The sequence below is a fragment of the Gigantopelta aegis genome, chromosome 6, assembly GCF_016097555.1.
Source record: "Gigantopelta aegis isolate Gae_Host chromosome 6, Gae_host_genome, whole genome shotgun sequence".
Taxonomy (NCBI): domain Eukaryota; kingdom Metazoa; phylum Mollusca; class Gastropoda; order Neomphalida; family Peltospiridae; genus Gigantopelta; species Gigantopelta aegis.
The window spans coordinates 15856605-15875844 of record NC_054704.1 but is presented as its reverse complement, the minus strand read 5'-3'; the positions used below and the strand labels follow the sequence as shown (position 1 = coordinate 15875844).

Here is a 19240-nt window from a genome sequence, read left to right as displayed (position 1 = left end):
ATATTAAATTAAACAAATATATAACAGAATCATAGAGATGTTAGGCTTTTCGAAAAATAAAATAAGAATGGAAAACAGTGAAAGAGAAGAGGGGAGAGAATGCAGGTAACATTTTGTTCAGTATCGTGATTGGCTACGCAAGTATCAGAGATCGCTACACAATTTTAAAACATTAAACAGTAGTTGCTAATCAATTTCCAATCGACTAGAAATATCACTAATCAAGATTTTGAAAACAAAATGTTCCCTGGAATGATAAGATATTGAGATCTTAATAACAAGATTTAAAAAATATTTTTTATTGTTTTATTTTGCTTGTTTTTTGTTTTTTTCCTATTTGTTCCGAAACAAGCTGAGATTTTGTTCTGTTATTTTAATTTAGTATAATTACAATTCTTTTGTAATATAAATTTTTTAATTTAAAATTTCCTTTGTAAAATATTTATAATGGCCTAATCTTTGGTTTTGAATTTGTATACTGTAAGTATTTAATGTTGATAATTGTTAGCCAGTTTACCATACCAAATATAATTACCAGTTATTGTTTTTCTAACTTGAGTCTTTTGCTAACGTCGGTGCAATGTTGTGCCAACACTGAGCCAACCCCTTCAAGCAGAACTAAATTTGGCGCAAATGCTTCAATGCGGTAATTTATTTTTTAAGATTTACACAAAAACTTGGTAATTTCACATATAAATCCATACATTGTCTGAAGCAGAAAATATTCATATTCATTAAGATATCATATCGTGTTCCAAATACTTACGTGACTGGTTAAACTCCCAGAATTAATGCTCAAAATATTTCTTGTTCAAACACAAAATGACTGGCTGCTGAAGGTGAAGGTCAGAGTTTTCCTCACACGGTCGCAAGGTGGGGTGAGATCGGCCCGAACCAACCATTTGCCAACATCGTGGCAATGTTAGGCCGGCGACAGCGATAGTGCCAACCATGACGTAGTTGTGATGTCTGGGATGTATTCTCTTGAACAAAAGCTTTTTCATTTGTGTTAAAAGCAAATAATAATAATATACTGGTAAAAAATGCAGGTAAAGCAAATTTTTCAAATTGAGATTTAATCAGTTTGTCAACCATTATATTGTTCTTGCTAAGTTTTTGTGGACCATATTGACCTATAAATTTTACATTATTTGAAATTTTACATTTATAGGCAGAACCATCAGGAAAGTTAAAAGTTACACTAAAATACCCCCACTACTTCCCTTGTATGAAGAAATGCAGAAATCCTGAAACTAGAAAGAAAATGGAAACAGCATTTAATTCCAGGTAAGATTATTCTGATTATCTTTACACTGTAGTAAATACGGACACTCTAAATATTTCAGTGTTAGTGCATGCTCTGTTTCATAATGTGTGCAGTTATCATAATGTCTGGTTTCTTTACTGTGTGCTTGTATACAGTATGGCAGACCTAGAAGTGGTGCAAAAGCTGTGTCTCATTTATAAGAGTTTGTGGATTTAGAACCTATTAAAATTAAAAATTCCTTTTATACTATACAGATAGCTAGAAATATCCATTACTAATAATATTTATCATACATCTTTAGAAATTCTGTATTTTGTTGTAATGCGCACAATTTTCATTTCATTATTAACAATCATATAATTTACACTTTCAGGTGTATAAAAGAAAATACTAAAATTTTGGAAGAACTGACAAAGCTCCGTCATAAGGTAAAAGTATACATTCAGAAATATTTTGATGTGTTCATTTATAACTCCTAGAATAATAAAATTATACCACTTGATTTGCTGTCAAATTTAGGATGGAAACTGATTCAGTCTTCACCGGGAAAAGTGATTGATTACTTGTGCCCGCCTCCTCACACACCTAGAAAGTTTTAAGAGAGCAGCAAATTGATCACCTTGCAATAAAATGTTTAAGACATTTTATTTGAAACTAAATTGGATTGCTCGCCTAGCTCCATTTCAGGAGAGTGATCTTCTTGATTTTGCTCATGACAAATAGTGTGCTTAATTGGCTTTCATTGTGATTTTTTTATTTTTTTAGTTAAGATTGTGACTACTTTGTAGCTTAAATAAAAAATATTTAAAATGAGCTAATGACATTTATCAGAAGGAAGGAAGGAAATGTTTTATTTAACAACACACTCATCACATTTTATTTATGGTTATATAGCGTCAGACATATAGTTACGGATCACACAGGTATAGAGAGAGAAAACCCACTGTCGCCACTTCAAGGGCTACTATTTTCGATTAGCAGCATGGGATTTTTTATATGAACCATCCCACAGACAGGGTAGTACATACCACAGCCTTTGATATGCCCGTCGTGGTGCACTGGCTGGAGCGAGAAATAGCCCAGTGGGCCGACTGACCGGGACATTTATCAGTACCCTATCGCTCCGAGGAAAGACTAGGTTTTGCCTCGGCCCTTATGTCTGTCTGTCAGTCAGTCAGTCTGAAGCTGATATAGTTTTTCAGAAAAAGTTTACAATGCCTCCAGATATAGAGCTAAAATTTGGTGTATAGCTTTATCATGTCCTGTTACAGATCAAGTTTGACTTTCATGGTGATTTACCCAATTTTCACAGAGTTATTGCCCTTGAATTTAGGAGATAGAAAATTTGTTCAGCACATTCAGGGTCATGTAGCTTTAGCAGTACTCTCAGAATGCTTGTTAATTTACATTGTATATTTTTATTTATTGTTTGCTTTTGCCATTCAGAAAGCTCAGCTTCTGGGATTTCCGACCCATGCTGCTTTTGTGTTAGATATGAGGATGGCCAAGACCCCAGAAGCAGTGAAGTCATTTCAAGAGGTTCTCACTAAAAAGTTGCAGCCCCTGAAGGAAGCTGAGATGAAACTCTTTCTAGAATACAAACAGGAAGAGGTGGGACATGTATATATACTGATGGAAATAAATAAATGAACACATGGTTCTGTATAGCAGATTTAATTAACTTGTAGCATAGTACCGGCCTCGGTGGCGTCGTGGCAGGCCATCGGTCTACAGGCTGGTAGGTACTGGGTTCGGATCCCAGTCGAGGCATGGGATTTTTAATCGAGATACCGACTCCAAACCCTGAGTGAGTGCTCCGCAAGGCTCAATGGGTAGGTGTAAACCACTTGCACCGACCAGTGATCCATAACTGGTTCAACAAAGGCCATGGTTTGTGCTATCCTGCCTGTGGGAAGCGCAAATAAAAGACCCCTTGCTGCCTGTCGTAAAAAGAGTAGCCTATGTGGCGACAGCGGGTTTCCTCTAAAAACAGTGTCAGAATGACCATATGTTTGACGTCCAATAGCCGATGATAAGATAAAAAATCAATGTGCTCTAGCGGCGTCGTTAAATAAAACAAACTTTTTTTTTTGTAGCATAGTAATCCAATTAATGTTTGTACAAAATACAAAGGTGAAATGCGGGACTGAATGTCAATAACATGGTTAAGTTCCTAACACTATAAATGAGTGTAAAACAATGATTCAATTTTCTTTTCAATTTTGAGTGTCCCACATAAAAATTTGAACTATCTGAAACTCAAATTATTTCTGTGTCACTTTCTATTACTAGTTATCAGAGTTTGACTGTATATGTAAGTTAGAACTCTTTTTTTTTTGGTTATTTTAATTGTTAAAAACTTTATTAATTCATCTTTGCTTGTCATTTTTAGAGTAGAATTCATATTGTTGTTTATTTTCAGTGCAAAAGGTATGGTTATGAGTTTGACAATAAGATAAACTATTGGGATTACCGCTACTACATGACGATGACTGAAGAAAAGAAGTACGCAGTGGACCACAACAAACTGAAAGAGTTCTTTCCCATGGAGGTCGTCACGAAGGGACTCTTGGGGATCTACCAGGTATTATGGTCACAGGGGACTCGTTTCCTTTCTACTTAACCTGACTTCTTACAATGGCATATTCCCTTATGTTAGTAGTCTGGTCCGACATCCCAACAGCCAAAGAGATGGCTTAAAATCTTCCAATGTTCCGATCACGTGATTGAAGCTTCCATATTTGTGATTCAGGTTTAGAAAACCCTATGAGCAATCTGATTTAAGAATTTGTCATTATGGGTAAAACACTTTTGACATAATATCAACAAATAGGAAGACTAATGTAAACCTGATTAAACATGGGGGTTTTTTTTTCATGAAGGCAGATTCCTTGCTATTAATTATAAAATGTAATGGGTTCTTTCTAAGACTATATGTCAAAATTATTAAATGTTTGACATTCAATAGCCAATGATTAATAAATCAGTGTGATCTAGTGGTGTTATTTAATAAAAACAAACTAACTTTTTTCCACGAATAAGCATTTTGGCGTAACTTCATGGGTAAGATGTATGTGTCTAACATCACTGTTTGCTTGTTTTTTCTGCAGGATCTCCTTGGTCTGAAGTTTACAAAAATGAAGGGAGTGGAAACATGGCAGGCAGATGTCACAATGGTCAGTTAGGAATTGCATAGGAATTGTCTTGTTTGTTTTCCATGATCTACATGTTTTTGGCATCTTTAATTACTGTTACTGATTCATTTATAATTATTTGTATATTCTATGTGGGGTTTTAATTAAATTTAAATTGGTAACTTCTATTTTTGGTTGTCCATGTTAATGGTAGACAGTTAACATACTTTTATCTGGTATGGTAGTTAGCTGCAAGTTTTACCTGTCTTTTAGTTAACTTGAAACTGTTTATTTTATTGTAATTTTTATCTGTTTTGTGGTTAAGGTTGATTCTATTTGTTTTGCATTGGGTTATTTCTTGTTCCATTCAGTGCTCCATCACTGATATAACAATGGCCATGGTATGTACTCTCCTATATGTAGGATGCTGCATATAAAAGATCCCTTGCTGGTATTCAGAAAGAGTAGCCTACTGCTTGGTGGCAGCAAGTTTTCTCTCATTATTTGTGGGGTCCTTAACCATATATCCATAATTAAAATGTGTTGAGTGCATAATTAAAATAAACATTCCTTCTTTCTTTGTATTTGTTTTGCTGTTTATGCAGTCAGTTGTGATTCCTTGGTATTATTGGCATTTTTCAGTACAGTGTTACAGATGTTGCAAACAACAATTTGCTGGGATATTTTTATCTTGATCTGTTCCCAAGAGAAGGAAAATATGGCCATGCATCCTGCTTTGGACTTCAGGTAACTAAGATACACTGGTTTTTTTTTGGTTTTTTTTTAGAAAGGTTACCTCATAATTAACGCTAAGGGCTGTCCCAAAATTAATCACGTGGTGGGGGTGGGGTATATACCCTCCTACTGCACATTAAATTTTGCATATTTATTGCAGCAGACTTATCAAGCTTACAGTAATAATTATAGTGCCATCTGCCTTTATAATGTGATAAATTGTGGAATTGACTGGTGTTGTTTCAGTGATTATTACCCCAGATACACGTGTTCAGCAATGATTGGGGTATCCTGCAATATGTTTGGTTCCTTCCTCTATTTGAATGGAATCTATAAATGAAAAAAGAAGCCACTGCTGTTGACTGCATTTCTGTGTTCTTTGTTGGGCTTGTACAGTAAATAGTTGCTTGAACCAAACCCAACTGCCAAATGAAAAAAAAACTCCATCCCAGCCAAAATGTAATCGTTTTTCTTTACCAAATTCATTAGTTAAAGCAAAATCTAATTGTCATCAACATATATCATCTCTAAAATTAATGGGGCAGGGTGTAGCCTAGTGATAAAGCACTCGCCTAATAACCTGTTATTCTTGAATCGATCCCTGTCGGTCTGCCCATTGATCTATTTCTCGGTATAGCCAGTGCATCACAACTGGTATATCAAAGGATGTTTTAATGTACTATCCTGTCTGTGGAATGGTTCATATAAAAGATCCCTTGCTACAAATGGAAAAATGTAGCAGGTTTCCTCTCTGAGACTGTCAGAATTATCAAATGTTTGACATCCAATAGCCTATGATTAAAGAATAAATGTTCTCTAGTGGTGTTGTTAAACAAAGTAAACCTTTAACTCTAAAAGTAATGCACCTACCGGCTTAGCTTTATTTAAATTTAAATTGAACAGACAAAAAATGGTTATTTCTAACAAATCTCACCATTTTGTTGACATTGGTACACAAAGATTTGTTATTACAAGGAATACACTATAGGCATAATGCAGATGGTAACCAGTCATGTTTCACAAAATCAGACATAATAACATTTACTTGCTTACTTACTTAATCATCCTCATGTGCAGTCACAGATAAGAACACCAATGTTGTCTGTCCATTTCAAGCTTTGTGACCTGGCCCCAACTCCACCCAGGAGCCTTCATCTCCTGCTCCACCAATCTTCTCCAGATCTCCTTGGGTCTCCTCCTCGTTCTCTTACCATTAGGGGTCCAGCGCATGGCCACTCTTGGGATGGATGGCAGTGGCATTCTGCAGATGTGTCCAATCCATTTCCATCTGCAGCGTTTAACCTTGAGAGAGATGGGCTGCATGTCTGTCTTTTCATGGTGTTCCTTGTTGGTGATTTTGTTTGGCCATAATAAAACTTCATGTTATCAAATAGGGATTATTATTAGTGATGGGTATTGCCAAAATGTTTGTATTGCAATACAAGAACCTGAATTGTGATACGTTCCACAATATATTGCAATACAAGAACCTGAATTGTGATACGTTCCACAATATATTGCAATACAAGAACCTGAATTGTGATACGTTCCACAATATATTGCAATACAGGAACCTGAATTGTGATACGTTCCACAATATATTGCAATACAAGAACCTGAATTGTGATACGTTCCACAATATATTATGAAGACCAATTCTCAATTATTAAAATTTATAACATGCTCTAATTTCATGTACATTGTGTGTATCTTAATAAAACGATACACCAGTCAGTCAGTATTCATTTCAAGTGAAGCTATTATTTCTTTTCTTAAACTGGTAGTTTTTGTTTGAACATATAATATGTGTGTACTAAAACATGTTCAAAATGTGTAAGTGCAATATACTGGTATGTTAGAAAAATATTGCAATATGTATTGTTTAAAATTTATTTTGTGGTATACTGGTATAAAGGTTATACCACACATCTCTCACAGGAAGTATGGTTGCATGATAAGATATGCATTGCTGATTTCAACATGGATGCCCTTTGTCTCCATTATGATACATTAATTAAGGATGTGTCTGAACCTTTAAGTGAACATGGGAACATAAATGATTTAAGTAGAAGTTTGGACATGTACAGTTATTACAAATATTAGGATCTTGCAATAAAAAATTTGATTAACATTAATAAAGGCAGTGTCAAAGTTTGCTATGTGGGGACCACCAACATTAAGGAAAGTGAAAAATAATAATTTCAGTTGTTATCAACATTGACGTTATTAAAATAAAATTAAATTGTGACTTTTTCTGTGACTTTTGTGGCTTGCCATAGTGTCACTTCAAAGATTCAGATAATTGCATTTGACTATGAAGAGATGCTCAAACTTAGCATTCTTCAAGTTTGTCAGCCGTCAAATGTGATTGTATTAAGCAAATGATCAGCACTAGTTTTCCCAAGGCGACATTGATTTTGCTATATAGACAATTACAGAGCAAAGTCTGGCTGATCAAAGTGAAGGTTGTTTTTTGTTTTTTTATCCCTTTGCCTTGTCCCATAAGCCCTGTATAACAGTTGTTACTTTAACTATGTATACAGATTGGATCACAATGAACAAACATGCAAACTCTGGCTTTTTCCAATATACTGGATTTTAGCATCACTCATAATAAAGTATTCCTGTCTGTTCTTAGTGAAAATCTCATTGTAACCCCTTAGATTTCATAACACTTCAAAGTTGTATAATTCTGCAATAATGCTTATAGTATACAATTATGTAACTGTCCTAAATCTAGAACAATAATAAGACCATCAACGAGGACGGAACGGCCACGAGTGAGCGTCAATCTCCCCTCAACCCTCAACAAGTGAATGTCGACAGGAGATGAAGGCTCCCTCACAGGCCCTCATCCATGCAGATTTGAAATTCATCCGGATGCCGTAATTACTACATATAATAAAACACCAATTGAAATAATAATATTTAGTACATAATTATCAAAACACAAAACATAACATATAATCGCAGTGTTCACTGTCGAATGTATTAAATAACTACAGGAAATTACGATCACCCCCAGCCCCAATTAACCTAACATTTACGCATACTGTTTTACCTACCGACCCAATCACGTTCCCAGCGGAAGACTCCGAACGCTCGTCGCTAACCACTTTTATTTGTCTCTCACTGCAATGCAGCCGTCTCCCATTGGCTGGAGATCACTGCCCTCGCAATGCACGTGCGACCGTATAATGCACATAATGAAATGCATTGCACCAGTAAAAATAACCCAGACTTTCCACTAGTCTATTTCATTACAGACAATAATAGACTTTCCACTGGTCTGTTACATCGCCCCCCCACCAAAATAAGGCGATCTCCTGACACCTTTCAGAACACTAGGCGATCACATAACTCCTAACTGACCGGAGGAATTAAATCCATCATAAAACACATAAACTAACGCTTATTAATGTGTCCAACATGATGTCTTTCATGTATTGTCTATACGAGTAGAGAATCCATAGCACACATAAACCAATCTTTATACATCAAGGATCGTGAAAGTCAATAAACCACTGTTCTTTTCCACAAATCTATACTCCAAGAATGCATCTCACATCCACCATCAGCAAAGCACCATAGCAAGCAATGTCATCTCCCTCATGGCCACATAGCACATTTCAGTTCAGGACGTTTCTACCGTGTCCACCATCACTTGTACAGTTATCAGCAATGCTGCCCATCAAACAAAGACATCACATCTATAGCTTCCCTCATACATCAAAACGAACCCTGAAAAACTAGCTAAACATTAGTTCCATATATAAATATATAATAATTAATCCATTACACATACAACATTAAACTACCAATCATATCATGACAAATAACAATAAAACAAAACGGCACAAAACAACAAAACATACTCACGTGACAATGGACTTCCGCTGGGAACACTACCATCACACAAGAGTGATGCCTAACAAACTACCCCATCCCAGAATAAACTAATACGGCACCCCTATAATAAAATTATATATACTAGTCTGGACTTAAAGTAAGTTAACCATTTAAATGCACATGACAATATCACCAGTCAAATACTGTACATCTACTCCCAAGATGATAAAATTATGCTATATGTACTCACTAAACTGTATTGCACGTGAAATAGATAACGATACAACACCATCAACCCCAACAATCGACATTTTATGTACAGATTTTTCAAACTTGTCACACAAATAAACCAGTATTAATATAATAATAAAAAAAAGCATTCACTCATTCACACAATCAATTGGCGCCAATCTCAGTTAAACTACATACAAACCATATAGCATATTAATGACATTAATGTGTGACATAATCTGCAAATCTGACTGGTGGCCTAATTATTCTCCCCACCCTAGTCATCGCAGGTGGTTTCTAGAAAACCCTCTTCTCACCGCAATCGGTTTCTTCCCTTGAGCCAACTTCCGGACTAACGCCTACATACCCTGCAGGTGTTTCTACAGAACCGCCCTCTGAAGTATTACTCAAAATGGGGGATGCAACGTGTTGAGTAGTTTCGCTATATACAATACTAGGCATTTCTACCACTTTCCGATGAGTACTCTCATCATCTGACACAGATAAAACACCAGGTAAACGCACTTCATTATCAACCGTTACGGCGGAAACACCGGAAGTATAACTTCTCGAATCCCGACTTGACAAAGTATTAGACACATGCCCAACAAACGTTGGCTGCTCGGAAACACGTTGTTGCCGTGCATGACCTCGCCACCAAATAACTTCATCATCGTCACAATCATTACCTACCCCTTCTGGGTTCACAATGTTCGGGTGAAACCGAACTTCTCTCAACCTAGCATTTTCTTCAACCCCAATGTTTTCCCTATAGTTACCAGCCGATTTTAACTTGTTGACATGTACAACTTCCCTAATACGTTTCCCGTTTACGTTACCCTGTACCCGGTAAGTAACCTCATTAATTTTATTTATAACTCGCAAGGGCCCTATCCACGGTTTTACCCATTTTGGAGATTTACCCCTTTTTGCCCTTTTTTTGTACATCCAAACATTGTCACCAATCTTAACATTTTGCACAACAGATTTCATATCATAGTAAAACTTTTGCTTTCCATGACTTTTATCTAAATTCTCACCAACGGTTTTAAATGCATTTTGCAAATGTTCTTTAGTTTCCCTGACAAAAGTTGACACGGGTTTTACAATACACGGTGAGCCTTCCACTATTTCAATGGGTAAAGTCACCCTACCAAACACAAGATAGTTCGGCGAAAACTTCGTCGACTCTTGTTCCCCACTACAATAGGCCATAAGTAACTTGGGCAAATGAATATCCCAATCATTCTATGATTCCTCCACATACATACTAAGCATGTCTGACAAAGTCCTATTCATGCGTTCGACCAAGCCATCGGACTGCGGGTAATATGCCGTTGTACACGTTTTTGTTATACCCAGCATTCTACACATCTCTTGAAATAATTTCGACTCTAAATTAGCTCCTTGGTCCGAATGCAAACTATGTGGAACCCCAAACCTACAAATGAACTCGTCCACCAATTTACCAGCCACCATTACAGCTTCCTGTTTGGGAATGGCATAGGCCTCTGCCCACTTTGTATAGTAATCTTGCACTACGTAATCCACCTGTTTCCTCTATCAGTAACGGTCCAGAAAGATCAATTGCTATACGTTGAAATGGAAAGCACGGGATTTCACTCATCATACCAGCTCGGTTTTTGTGACTAGGTGACTTACGCGATGCACACCGTTTGCACGTTAAACACCAAGTTCGAACGTCATTAACCCACCCTGGCCAATAATAACACCATTTCAACTTGGACATCATTCGATCAATCCCATTATGTCCACCACCCGCAATATTCTCATGTAACCCGGTTAAAACGGCATTTCTATCGGCTTCCGGTACGATTATTTGTGTATGCCCTGTGTCATCCAAAACCCTGACCAAATATCCATCACGCACTTTCAATGACATAGAACGACAGCCAACTTTGTATTAGGCAACTCATTTTGAAGAGGTTTTACAGCCTATAGTATTATCCGATTGTTGTGATTGACGGAGAGTTGGTACAGTTTCTACCTTAGCAATGCCAATACGCGTACACTGCTTACAAGGGATACGCGACATTGCGTCCGCATTCTGGTGTGATTTACCAGCCCTATGGCGAATTTAGAAAGTGTATGATGATAACACTTCAATCCATCTGGCTACCTGTGCCTCCGGATTCTTGAAATTCATCAACCAGGTGAGCGAGCCATGATCAGTCCTCACCACGAACCTTCGACCCAAAAGATAATGTTTAAGATGTTTAACACCATCTACTACAGCCAAAAGTTCCCTACGAGTTACACAGTAGTTTCTTTCCTGTTTGGATAGAGTGCGACTACCATATGCAATAACTCGCTCTTTACCATCTTGTACTTGACTCAGCACATACCCGATACCCACATCACTAGCGTCAGTGTCTAAAATAAAATCTAGATTACTTAAGTTTTTGAAATGCCGAGATACATTCAGGTGACCACTCAAACTTAACCCCCTTTTCAAGTAACTTGGTAATTGGCTTAGAAATGGTCGCGAACCCCTCGATAAAATGTCTGTAATAAGACGCTAAACCCAGAAAACTACGCATGTCTGCCACACACTTGGGAACAGGCCAATTCACGACCTTCTCAGTGTTTGCCTGGTTAGTTGACATACCCTTGTCCGAAATGGTATGTCCCAAATATGACACTTCTTTAAGGGCAAAACCACATTTCGACATTTTCAACTTTAAACCAGCTTCTCTTAAACGATCAAATACCTGGGATAGGCTGTCTAAATGTTTCTTAAACGGGCCACTCGTATAAATAATGCAATCTATATAAATCATGCACGTTTGCCCTTGTAAGCCAGCTAAAACACAATCCATTAACCGTTGGAATGTCCCTGGGGCATTACATAAACCAAATGGCATTACATAATCCCCCTGGTATACAAAACGCAGTTTTACCTTTACTTTTTGGGTCCACCTCTACCTGCCAGTACCCTGAGGGGTACTGGCCAAATCAAGGGACGAAAACCACGTTGACCCCGATAAATGGTCTAACACATCGTCGATTCGTGGTAAGGGATAAACGTCCTTTACTGTGACATCATTCAGTCGACGATAATCTACACAAAATCTCGTTGTGCCATCCTTTTTCTTAACCAAGGCAATTGGAGAGGCCCACGGAGATTTTGACGGTTGAATTATACCATTGTCTAACATATCAGAAACTATTTGCTTCACTTGTTTTGTTATGAAACGGTACTCGGCGAGGAGATTGTTTAACTGTGTTTAACTGGGTCACTGTCGAGGGTATTTATTTTATGATAAACAAGATTGGTACGGCCTAAATCATCGGGACCTTTAGAAAATACATCCTGATTTGCCTCTAACAACCTATCCAACTGTTTCCGATCATCAATATTTTAATTCTCCAAATTTGGCAGAACCAAAATTCGGTTTTACGGGATCAATCCCTGAAACAATTTCACATTGTTCTTCTACCTCGACCAAGTTTCCAAAACAACTACCCTTGGGAATTTTCACTTCCGTTTCAGTTAGATTTGCAACCCTAACGGGAATCTGTCGGTTGCACGGTGTAACTAATACCCTTGCTACAACAATGGTATTGTCCCTTTCAAAAGTATCAATACTTTCGACGCATCCCTCCCCACAGAATTCACCATTTAATTCTGCAAAAAAACGTCATCTCATGTTTAGCGGGAACCACAAAAGCAATCTAATTAAAATTAGCTCCACTATTACATGTGGATCTAACACCAGCCAGTTGGAGTTCATGTCCACCAATCAAAACCTTACTTGCAGAATCCTGCCAGTGATTTAAAAATAATTTGAAAACATTCCAAATTATCCTGAGGGTATACGACATGTTTCGTGTGAATTACGAATGCCTTAAAACATGTTTTATTTTACGGAGGTCACAGAGACTTGTCTACTCTCTCTATCCGCCCTTTCGATCATTTCCCACTCCATCGCAAACGCTACGGCATCATTTACGGTTTTGAAATGTTTATGACGCATTTGCAAACACAGAGGCTTTTGCCCTATCTTTTCAATGAACTCGGTAACACACAACTGTTCCATTTCTACTACACCCATACCCGGATAAGCCTGTTGTGCTAACCGTCGTAATTTGATCCCAAAATCAATCAAATTTTCACCGGACTGAATCTGACAATGTCTAAACTCTACATTTGCTAAATGGCCACTCCCTTTCGGGTGAAATCTATCGCTCAACATTCGTGTTAATTTCTCAAAATTATCACTTTTATCGCCACCAATGTCAAAATATAATTTTCATGCTCTTCCACGCAAACAAACGCCTAACAATCTAGGTTTATTTTCAACATTCCAACCGTTTAAATCTCCATATAATTCAAACGTTTTCAACCACTCGGGCCAATCCTCCGGTTTTTCACCATTGAATGGTTCTGGCCTAAGGCCTGTACCCGGTTGAACCATCGCCACTGAACGCTCGTCTAAACCTCGTACTAACGATACTTTACGATTACTCGTAATGGGCGTACCCGCATCCATTTCAAAGCAAGGGTTTACCTCTAGTTTAGGGCTAGACATTGCACCTGCCTCGCCATTTTTCGCAAAAAAATGAATCGGTACGATCCCTGCCCCGACCTAACGACCAACATTTCAGTACGGACGTATCGTTATCCATATTACTATAATAATTACTATACTAATAATAACTCCCTAACGTGCCGTTCAAGTACGAAACTGTTTGACAATGATCACTGCATAAACTATGTAATTACGGACAACCGACCCTACTCACAGAGCCAAATGTAACCGTCCTAAATCTAGAACAATAATAAGACCATCAACGAGGACGGAACGGCCACGAGTGAGCGTCAATCTCCCCTCAACCCTCAACAAGTGAATGTCGACAGGAGATGAAGGCTCCCTCACGGGCGCTCATCCACACAGATTCGAAATTCATCCGGATGCCGTAATTACTACATATAATAAAACACAAACACCAATTGAGATAATAATATTTAGTACATAATTATCAAAACACAAAACATAACCTATAATCGCAGTGTTCACTGTCGAATGTATTAAATAACAACTACAGTAAATTACGACCACCCCCAGCCCCAATTAACCTAACATTTACGCATACTGTTTTACCTACCGACCCAATCACGTTCCCAGCGGAAGACTCCGAACGTTTGTCATGTCATGTCATAGGGTTTTACGTGCACATTCAGAACAAGCTGTTGTAGCGCACGCCTATCGTGGGCACAAGAGCCGGCCTTGGCCGGCTCCTCCGTCCATGACAGGAAAGGTGGGGGAAGGGGAGAGGAGGGACCGCCTGCAAGGGAGCACCAGCAGCCCGATCAAATCGGTAGCAGGTGGGTGGGGATGGTGGTGGTGCTATGGAATTTGAATGGAGCAGTTAAATGCGGTCGGTCGAAAGGTAAATGGCTGAGCTAATATAGGTTTTGATATTAGTGAATCGAAAGTAGCTCGTTAATTTTAGACCTTTACGATGCTGTGGTGTCTCCCTAGGTTGCCCATAGGGCCCTTATAAAGGGCCTGACCGCTTCTGGTCGAGGCATCACCAAGTACCAAGTTATTACCAGCAGCAAGTATTGGGGGTTTGGGTGGGGGAGGCCGATATTCTTTTGTTCAGCTTCCCCCGGGTGCATTGCAATTGTGTACTCGGAACGGTATTCTTTTGTCCGGTTCCTTATTAGAGTACGTGCTGCCATTAAATGGGGGTGGGGTGCATTGTTATCATTAGTCAATGCACCCTGTGTACTGATGCAGTGAGCGTGTAGTCTGTGTGTGAATCCTAGTTTTGTGTTAAGGTTGTACCTAATTGTCTTTTTCGGACGTCGTGCCTTCAGTTGGATCCGCCGAAATCAGCTGTTCACTAACATTGACAGGTATCTTTGTACCGGGCGTTGTCACGGTCGTGCCTTCAGTTAGGTCTGCCTGTTTTCCTGTGTTTACTGGTGCATGGTTATCCGTTTGTACGGCCTGATCTGAGAATGCAAGCTGTTTTTGACAGGGCCTTACTGGGGTTACTGCTGGTAGTTTGGCTTTAATGGCGGTATGGAGAAGTTTACTGTCATCCGTAGTTTGTTTGAATGTACTGGCGTTGGGTGCAAGCTTGGCCGGGGTGACTTTTAGTTCTGCCAGCACGTTCAACACTCCTGGGTGTATCGTGACCGGTAATACCTGTACTATGGATGGCTGATTAGAGTTTGGGTCGGCGTTGAGTTGAAAAAGCCTATCTAAAGATTTGAGAGTTTCTTCCTGGCCTTTGATGAAGGTCTCGCCATTGGCGAGCCGGGTATGAAAAATTACCTCAGTTTAGAATGTTGGCTATAACATGCTGCCAGTAAATATAATGGTAGAATGTTGGGTTTTCCCCATCAAACGTAACCTGTCGGAGCCCTGTGATGTTAGTCAACTTGGGCATTTGGGATTTAGCTTTTTTGTGGGCTCTACCAGGTGTGGTTAGAACGTGGAATTTATTACTAAGTTCTACCTCGGGGTGAACATCTGGTCTTAATTCAGTTTCTGGTTCACTGTCGGATTCTAAGTCTATCTCTTGGCTGAGATTGGGGGAACCTCTCTGTTTAATAGCGCTACGGGAGGTGGGGGGAGCAGGGCGATCAAGTGATTTAAGCGCTAATTTGATAGCTACCTCATTTGCCCTGATCTGGGGATGTGTGGAAACGAATTCAACATCCGGGTCGATGTTAAGGTCGTTTCCTGGCCTTGCGGCCAGTACCTTTGTAGAAGTGCCATGTGGTATGGTAATCTTTACTTGCTTTGGCAGTGTTAGTCATGGGGGAAGGTGGTGGGGAGGGGGACCTAGGGAAGTCCACCATCTTATCGGTCGCTATTGTTGTCTCGATTTGAACATTAATTTCTGCTATTTTCTCAGGTGTGGCCGGGTTAAGCCCGCTACTTTTTTCAATAATGGATCCGGAGTTAGTGGCTTCCATTTTTGGTATGATAAACTAAGTAAGGCGTTGGGTAAATGCACAGGGGGTACACTAAGTTAATATGTAATTTATCGCACAAGAAATGAATAAGTATAAAACAGAATCTACAATGTAAATACAAGTCTATTCTGAAATAAAAGAATGCAAAGTACAAGTGCGATATAATTACAAAGGAAAAAAAAAACTTCCTTTAATCCTCAGTACAAGCTCCTATGTCCTACTGCAGCCGGGGCTTATTCCTTTGTTTAAGAACGGCTGCTAAGTGGTGTGCACAAACGAAACAAACACTCCGAACGCTCGTCGCTAACCGCTTTTATTTGTCTCTCACTGCAATGCAGCCGTCTCCCATTGGCTGGAGATCACTGCCCTCGCAATGCACGTGCGACCGTATAATGCACATAATGAAATGCATTGCAGCCAGTAAAAATAACCCAGAATTTCCACTAGTCTATTTCATTACAGACAATAATAGACTTTCCACTGGTCTGTTACAATTACACAAAAAAAGAACTTTGTAAGTTAAAGGCATACTGTCACGGATTTAAGGAACTTATTTCTCTAAAAATGGATAATAAATAAAAAATTACATTAATTGTTGGAAACCAAATCTAGCTATCGCATCACCTTAACTGAACCATGATGGAGTGAAATCCATGTCATCCCTCTCAGTAATTTTAGTTTTTGAATTATGGACTATTGCCATAATTCAATTATTTTTACGAAATGTCATTAATAAATAGAGTATGGTGGTTATGAAGATGGTTGAATAAAGTACATTTAGAGACAGATCAAACTATTTTTGTTCAAGTAATTATTTGTTAGACCATTAAATAGGTCAGTGGTCTGTGACAATATGCCTTTAAATACCAATAACATGTTGTCATAAACATATTGATATTTAATCATCAAGTGGAAAATATTTATAGGATATTAAACAAGCTTCCATTTCGTATCATGTTTATGTCCCGAGTGAAATAATTTTCAGTTGTCACGAGCCTTAGCGAGTGGCAATGAAAATTATTTCACGAGGGACATAAACATGATTTAAAATGGTAGCGAGTTTAATATCCTATTTATTACCCATAATCGATGTTAATTTATATCACTCAAGTCATTTGGTTGGCGTTCCTGTAAGGTTGTAGTGCGCCCGGACTTCCTATTGTTGCATTGCCTATTGAATTGGAAAGTGAATTTTGTCTTTAGGGTGAATATACTATCAAATCAATTCACACAGATGACTATAGTAACAAATGTGGCTAAAACTCCCACCTGCAGTGTATCAATCGACATAAACACTATCACCCTTAAAGTGAATCAGAAAAAAGTGATGGTGAAGCTTCTCATTTCAGAGATAACGGGTAGCATCTATAACTACCCTAGTTATTTGAGTACTTTTTTTGCCAAGATGAAATGTGGGGTTTTTTCACAACCTAAATGCTCACATTTATCACCAATCATAGGACCTGTGGTATTAACGGCTTTATCAAAAGTTCGGTGCACTTCGAACTTTGACCCAGCCGGAAGTTATTTGGTTTTGTACTACCTTTACTGATTGCCATTCTGACTCTGTTAAGTATCAACACCAGAAAGTTTAGAGAAACAATTTCTTGAAAATCTTGAATACGAATGCATGCATTTGATAATTTATTTAGTATTCAGGTATAACATGGATGTAATATTTCTGCTTTTTATTAGGTTTGAGCTATTTAGCTCTCCTATGGTGTTTTTCGGTGCAGTTTTCCTAATGCCAATTTGTCCGGGTGTGGCTGGTGTCATCTATCCATCTATCAACTTTCCTTTGAAGTCTGTCTTCTCCTACAATTTTCATTGGATTATTCTGAAAGTCGGTACATTGATTTTCTGAGGTACTCTCCACAAATTAATAGGGCTATTTTGAAAATGTAGAATTATTATTAAATTGATTTTAAATTTTAATTTGAAAAGTTGAAAGTCTGTCTTCGGGTAATTCTGAAATTTGGTATTATGATTTTCTGGGGCAGTCTTGTCAAACCAATAGAGAGATTTTTTGGAAGTTTCAAAATTTGAAATTTTAAAATTCTTATTAAATTAAAAAACAAAACAAACAAAAATAATTACCATTCAAAATTTAAAATTTCTGTCTTCTCCGAATTTTAAATTTAAAAGATTTAACTAGAAATTTAACATTGAAAATTTTAAAGTCTGCCTTCTTGTAGAGTTTTGACTGAATAGTTCTTTTTCTTGGTACATGTTTTATGACTTAACATTAACAGATATATCCATAGTAAAAACAATTGGTTTTGTGTGAATTATCAAATTGTTCATGTTTTTGTATTACTTCAAGCTGATCAAATGTACAAAGACATTCAACAAATCTATTCCAAAGGATAGAAATTGGTATCTAAACACTGAACAGCTGCTAAGTAGGTCCTAGATAAAATTCTATAGCAGCCAAAATATGGAGTATCCAAAGATTTTTTCTTTTTCTTTCTTTATTCACAAATCTCAAAATATATCACACATAGTTTGAATTAAATAATTCTAGATATTGTCAGTGGTATGAATTATCATCTACTAGTGATGTTTTTGAAAATTAAGCCAGTGGACCTCTTATTCTGACTAAAATAATTTTCACAAAGTGAAAAATAAACTTTATTTAAAGTCTGAACCACATAGTTAACAACTACAATAAATTACACTCCTGCATTTTATTACTATTAGATTTCCCCCACCTTTTGTCCAGTTACAAATTGTAAAAAAAAGAAACACCTATTTCAGTGACACAGATTCCACAGACTATGTCACTGATATCGACAAAAAGTATGAACATTTTAGCTGGCTGCTGTTTTGCTTTTTTATGGAATATTCTTCAAAAGGGCTGATTTTGACATTATTTAATGCTGATCATGTAATGTTTACATACCTTAGCACATGTCTTGACGTTGTCAGATTATGCCACATCCTTTCACCTATCTTGAGAAGAATGTTCCATAAAAATGCAGAATGGTTACAACTTAGTATGTGGAATCTGTGTCATTGGGATTGTTTTTTTTTTTACAATTTGTATCTGAACAAAATGTGGTGGAA

General features: G+C 37.7%; 1 protein-coding gene across 1 annotated transcript in view; it reads left to right on the top strand.

The window, feature by feature from the left end:
• Positions 1–19240, top strand: part of LOC121376298 (thimet oligopeptidase-like) — a 90285-nt gene that overhangs the window by 20202 nt on the left and 50843 nt on the right. The window contains exons 7-12 of the mRNA XM_041504134.1: positions 1172–1287; positions 1641–1695; positions 2714–2878; positions 3690–3851; positions 4378–4443; positions 5044–5148. Coding sequence (XP_041360068.1) covers positions 1172–1287; positions 1641–1695; positions 2714–2878; positions 3690–3851; positions 4378–4443; positions 5044–5148 — 669 coding nt within the window. The remainder of the gene's footprint in view (positions 1–1171; positions 1288–1640; positions 1696–2713; positions 2879–3689; positions 3852–4377; positions 4444–5043; positions 5149–19240) is intronic.